The sequence below is a fragment of the Calypte anna genome, chromosome 1 (assembly GCF_003957555.1).
Source record: "Calypte anna isolate BGI_N300 chromosome 1, bCalAnn1_v1.p, whole genome shotgun sequence".
NCBI classification, from domain to species: domain Eukaryota; kingdom Metazoa; phylum Chordata; class Aves; order Apodiformes; family Trochilidae; genus Calypte; species Calypte anna.
This window is the reverse complement of record NC_044244.1, coordinates 114,691,050-114,697,049: the sequence shown is the minus strand read 5'-3', so window position 1 is coordinate 114,697,049 and position 6,000 is coordinate 114,691,050. Positions and strand designations below refer to the sequence as shown.

General features: G+C 38.0%; 1 protein-coding gene across 1 annotated transcript in view; it reads left to right on the top strand.

Annotated features, from left to right (window-relative positions):
- The first annotated feature begins 639 nt into the window (after positions 1-639).
- Positions 640-6,000, top strand: part of SYTL5 (synaptotagmin like 5) — a 52,301-nt gene continuing 46,940 nt past the window's right edge. Inside the window, exon 1 of the mRNA XM_008500321.2 lies at positions 640-758. Coding sequence (XP_008498543.2) covers positions 640-758 — 119 coding nt within the window. The remainder of the gene's footprint in view (positions 759-6,000) is intronic.

Sequence of the window (6,000 nt, the reverse complement as noted above, 5' to 3'; positions counted from 1 at the left end):
GGATGAATATAGTCATTTAAATGTATTGCAGTAGGAAGATAATTGCAGAGGCTTAGTGGGAGCATAATAATCAGACATTAGCGAGTACACAAACAACAACATAAAACCATGATGTGCAAGTAGCCCCTGAGATAACCTGCGAGTCAGCAAGCCATTCTTTGGTGGCTTTCAAGCCATTCCTAGATCAAGCATTTCTCAAATACAGCTGTGATGGTAATGTCAAAATCACCTGCACTTGTTTGTTTTGCCTTCCAGGTGATGTAAAAGAAACATACAGATAAACTTGGTACCCCCAAGCTACAGTTATGCCAGGAAGTTGGTTTTACAGCTGCTTCTGAATTCAGTCTGAAGGCTTGCAGTGTGAGCACTGGCCAACACACAAGGACATTTGATAACCAGGAAAATGACTGACTTTCTGGAGGAAGAAACAAAGCAGCAACCTTTATTTCTTGCATAGCTGGACGGAAAAGCAATACAATCTTGACAGCTGGTTAACTTCAAGAAGCATTTTTCACAATACCTTTTGACTTTGTGGATCTTGTAGCTTTGACACAATCGTGCCTTCAGACTTGTGCAAATAAATCACTGGAAGAACTGGTTGGACAAAGCAGTGATTGAAAGAGCAGCTGTTGAAGAATCATGTCGAAGCACTTGGAGATCATCAATTTGTCATTTTTGTTGGAACATGAAAGGGAAACAATACTGGGAGTATTGAAGAGAGATGAGTATCTGAAAAAAGTTGAAGATAAAAGGATAAGGTAACTCCTTTTATTATATTTCTTAGAAATACAGTCTGTAGTATAAATGTATTTGTGGTTCTTAGTGAAGACAGTCGAGATGCCTCAGGAGGATGAGTGTTGGGAGGTGGCACAGTTAATTATAAGTCAAACTAAAGTGTGTTAAAAAGAAAATTGCTTGGTAGTGTAGCCCTCTGTAAACAAAAAATTGTGTCCACTGCTTCAAGGCAAAACAATAATAAAGATAACAAGTTCAAAAATATACAGAAATGGTTTTCTAATTTCTGATCCTGTAGATTTTGCCCTGTTTGGCTGAATTTCCCCCCTGTGAATTCAAGGCTTTAGTAAAGCTGTTGAACTGTCTTCCTCTGAGAAGAACTGTATGCTTTGTGCTTTCAGAGTGGGATGGTTGGGGAAGGGGATATTTGGAAGGTGTCACTGGAAAGAGGATGTTGGCATTTGCCAGGAACGTACGGGAATCCATATAACGTGGGCCGAATGTGAGATAGTGACCTTTTTCTTTCAATTGCAATACTTACAGAATAGGATGAAGGAGGAACAAATTTTTCATTTTTCGAATTACTTAGATATACTAATATACACATAAAACAGTAACTCTCAAGTATTGATCTCAAAAGTCTCTGATGGGACAAGTTGAGACTTGGGGTACTAAATGTGTCCATATATTTTCTGAGGAAAAAAAGGTAAAACTCTAAATACAGAGAACAATGTTTGGAGACAGGCTGGGAGATAGTGATTTCAGATGACTCGAATTCAGTGAGTTCAGCTAAGTATCTGCAAAGATTCTGCAAAGGTTCACACACTTTCCCAGTAAATTGTTGCTGTTTTCCCCCCCATCTCCCGGCTGCCCTTTTAAACTCTATTACAGTGCTGGTTCTGAGAAACAGGCTTAGCGTGGATGTATGGAGTACTTGCTGAGTGTAGTGGATAACAAAGGGAAGATTTCCCTCTGCTGCTTTCTGTCTATGTGTTCCAAGGCCAGGCTGTATCATTTTCCCTTTGCTTAGTTAAAAAGCATTTAAGACACTGTGCATTGCAGAGGTGTATACTCAGCACCTGCTCAGACTTTTTGTGTGTGTAAAATTATTATTTGGAAATCCATAAGCCACTGGTTTGGGAAGTCCTGCTCTACCCTGAGAGAACCAAGTTCAAGAGCAAAATTGTCATGCAGCCCATTTAAGTGGGGAAAAATAGTGGCTCAACTAAATGGAGTGGGCTAAAACCAGTTGCTGCTGCTGGAAGACTGAAAGAAAAGGTGTTTCTTTATTTTGGTGTAGCCAAATTCACCGTTTAATCTCCATGATTTGTCAGATGAAGAAAATAGAACACAAGAAAACAGATGGAGCACTGCTTGTTCCTGACATTGTGCTCTATTTTGCAATAGTATTTCTAAGTATTTCATTTTTCTAAGGTGGTGGCCTTGGAAATGTGTGATGTGCCAGAAGCCATTGATCAAAGGCATCAGTATGAAATGCAGCAGTATGTTAGGTCGCTAGCTTCCCAAACCTGTAATAAAGCTTTCTTTTCTACTACTGATGCTTCCCAATATTTAGTGAAAATTTGAATCTATTGAGGTCTTGTGAGGATTTTTTTGGTTGGCTGGTTAGTGGGTTTGTTTGTGGGTTTTGTTTTGTTTATTTTTCTGTGGTTTTTGATTAGTTTTTTGTTTTCTAATTATTTATTTAATACCATGTCTCTAATTTTCTGAGGGTTCTTTATATTAGTCTGCAGTAATTACTACTGAGTTGGAGAGCCAAGGCACCTTTGGTACGTGCAGTTCAGTAAAGTGACAGATGGTATTGGCTTATCTGTGTTTTGGTACAAATGAAGGTAGTGCCCTAAGAAAAGGCTGAAGATGAAGTTAATGTGAAATACAATGCTAATTAGGATTAATAATAATGAAATGTAGTGCTTCTGGCACTTGTATATGAACCAGTTGGTTTCAGATTCAGTCTATTTGGAGAATTGTCACTAGATCATGCTGTGCCTGATAATGCTGCAAAGTAGTCTATAAAAGACTTACAAGACAGATAAATGATAAAGGACTGGATGGGTAACTGCTTTCTAGAAGACTTAATATTTTTTCTTTCTGAATACAGTTTGGCAACAATATTTTTAATTATGGCTTGTAAGTATACTTCAGAGGAGCATTAGTGGTCTTTGGAATTTCATTTGGTGTACAATCTGTTACATATTTTATTGAAGCACTTTGCAGAAGAACAAATGCCTTTGTATTTATTTTCAAGAAATTTTTCATTCTGACACAATGCTTGCTTGTACATCGTACTCAAGAATTTTTATTGGTCTGTTCCACACTTTATGAATCTATTATGATATTTTTTTTTTGTTCCTATTAGTCTTTGAAAGCCATTGTAACTTGCAGGAGGCTTTCAATTCAACATGAAAGCAATAGTAAGTGTAGGAGTTATTTTCACTATCACTTCTCATATTTGTGTTCTGGAGTGCAGGTGACTGTCCTTGTATTCTTATTTGATGTATGAATATTTCCCTTGCATGCAAGAGAAATGCAGAAGGCAGCAAGTACTCTTTCTATGGTTAAGTTTTGACAACACAAATAAGCAATCTACTTAATAAATATTAGGGGTTGTGTTATCTAAGTGTGCATCTTGTGTGACTGGAAGTTTTCTTTGAGTATTGGTTCAAAGCTGTTACTGGATTACTTGTGCAAATGCCCCACAGTGTTCTAAACATTGCTCTATGATGCTGTTGACATCAGTCAAATGATTTTCTTGGTTGCTTTCAAATGCTAAGCTTATTTTGATGAAATAATTAAATGATTACAGCTAAGATAGCTAAAAATCCTAGAATCATAGAATTGTTTTGAAAGGACCTAAAGGTCAAGTCCCAATTCCCCCACATTCCATAGAGGGAACACCTCCCAATAGACCAGGTTGCTCAAAGCCCCATCCAACCTGGCCTTGAACCCTTCCAGAGAGGGGACAGCCACAATGTCTCTGGGCAACTGTTCCATTATCTCACCATTATGACAGTAAATAATTTCTTCCTAATATCTAATCTAAGTCTACCTTCTTTCAGTTTAAAACTCTTTCCCCTCATCCTACCCCCCATGCTTGTAAAAAGTTCCTCCTCAGCTCTCTTTTAGACCCCCTCAGATACTGCAAGGCTGCTATAAGGTCTTCCCAGAGCCTTTTCTTCTCCAGGCTGACCTTGACCATACTGAGAGTGAAAAGTTAGGGTTTGTTTTTGGTTTTTTTAACATATGAGCTGCTGGAAGGAACTTGCATCCAGATAATGTTAGTCGATTATTCTGCACTGATATTTGGGACTGAAACATGTATCTTTTTCATTATTTGCCCATCCTTTTACTATTTTAAAATAATTTTATTCTTTTAAGATCTTTTTTATGAAAACCTCTATCACATTTAATGTGTAGTGCCACAGGACACGGACTAAATACTAAACAGAGAGAATGTATTTGCTGTAGGATGGGTGTAACCATTTACTGGGTGTGTTTCATCTGACTGCTGCTGGCCCCACTGCCTTTTCCCTGAGCTGTGGCGCTGCACAGAAATCTGACTTTGGGGGTCATAGCTCTTCATCTCAGTGTTATTATGCTACCACAGAGCATAAACACATAAACAGCATACTTATTGCAAGTGTACACTGCTTCCTTACCTTGACTATTTTTCTAGACAGTGTTTAAAACACAAAGGCTCTTGTCATTCTGTATGAAGCAATGCTGTGAGTACCATGCTTTTAGAAGTGGAGGTAACAGCATAATAACTGATGAACTGAGAAAGCAAAAATGGAACATGCCAATTTCTTCCAAGAATAAGACTATTGGGTTATTATTTGTATCAGTCCCTCAGCATTTAGGCTGCCAGAAGTTGTATAAGAATTGCGTGAGCCCCAGGTCTGTATTGGTGAGGAAAGTTGGCATTCCTGTCTTTTCAGTTAACTAAAATGGCATCTCTGTATCAGTCTGAAGAGATCCATAAAAGCAATTTAGGGTAATAACTTCATTACAATATATAGAAAACTGTTAGCATGGGTACCACCGTGTGGGTACTGCCAAGTACTTAAAAAAAAGTGAGTAATAGGAATGGGGATTGATTCATCTGCTGTGCATACATTTGGACTCATTTATACTCATAAAATTCTTGCTAGATAGCATATGGTTGATATTTTTGTAAAACTGCTTATAAATATTTGAAGGAAAAAGCCCTGGTGTTACAGCATATTGCTCATCCATATGTGTATGGGAAGGTAAGGGGTTGCTTGTCTGGCAGGTACATCATTTGTCAAGTGAATTTAACAGGTTGCTATTCCTTCAACCTGAGACTTTTCCATCAAAAGTAGTAACTAGTGCCAGTACTCTGAGGGTATAAATGCCTCTTCTGCTCTCGAATGTTCTTCAAAGATCTTTCATTAGTGAAACAATTTCTGATAGTGATTAATTCTCATACTATGGGTACAATTTACCTTATCAAAGACTAGTTAGATACCAACAAGCAATTTGCATTTTTTCCCTCAGATCTCACTAACAGTTTTTAGCTGAGAGGTTGGGCGAGTTACTCAGAAGAAATTCCATCTATGGAAGTTTGTCATAATTTCCTTGTGTTCACTGGGCTCTGTTCTGCCTTTCAATGCATCAGTTCTTTGTTACTTTGCAAAGTCATTGCTTGCCTTTCCCTGTTTCCTCTCATTGCCACCAATATACCTCCATGCTTGGATATTGGTAAGACAGGTTTTATCATACAGATCTGTTACATAAGCAAAATGTGAAAATCTTTGCTTATTTTATAAGAACCTAAAAAAAGTTTCAGGTACTCTGATGGTGAGATTTTACAGTGCAAGGAGATCTCAATGGGAAATGGCAATAGGTACCTGTGAATTGTCAATAGTATTTACTGCTACATTCTGCATATTGTATCAGACAGTGGAGGGAGTGCGGAATTGGGAGGAGATACTCAGAATCAGTCTGGGGAGGAAATTTCCTTTCTCCCTCTACTTCCAGGCATATGTTGATACAAATTCCTGTGCAGGAAAATTCTCAACTATTTAAGGTAAAAGCTGCACTCTTCAGAAGGGGAATGTGTCAACTCATCTGTGCAGGAGAGAGAATTTAGGAACAGGTGCCAGACTGGAACAATTTCATCTATTTGAACTTTTTTCCTGCTTAAGTCTTTAATTACAGTTCGTATAAAAAGTTTTCCAAACCCTACTGAAATGAGAGGGGGTTGCTATCAGTTTTGTATCA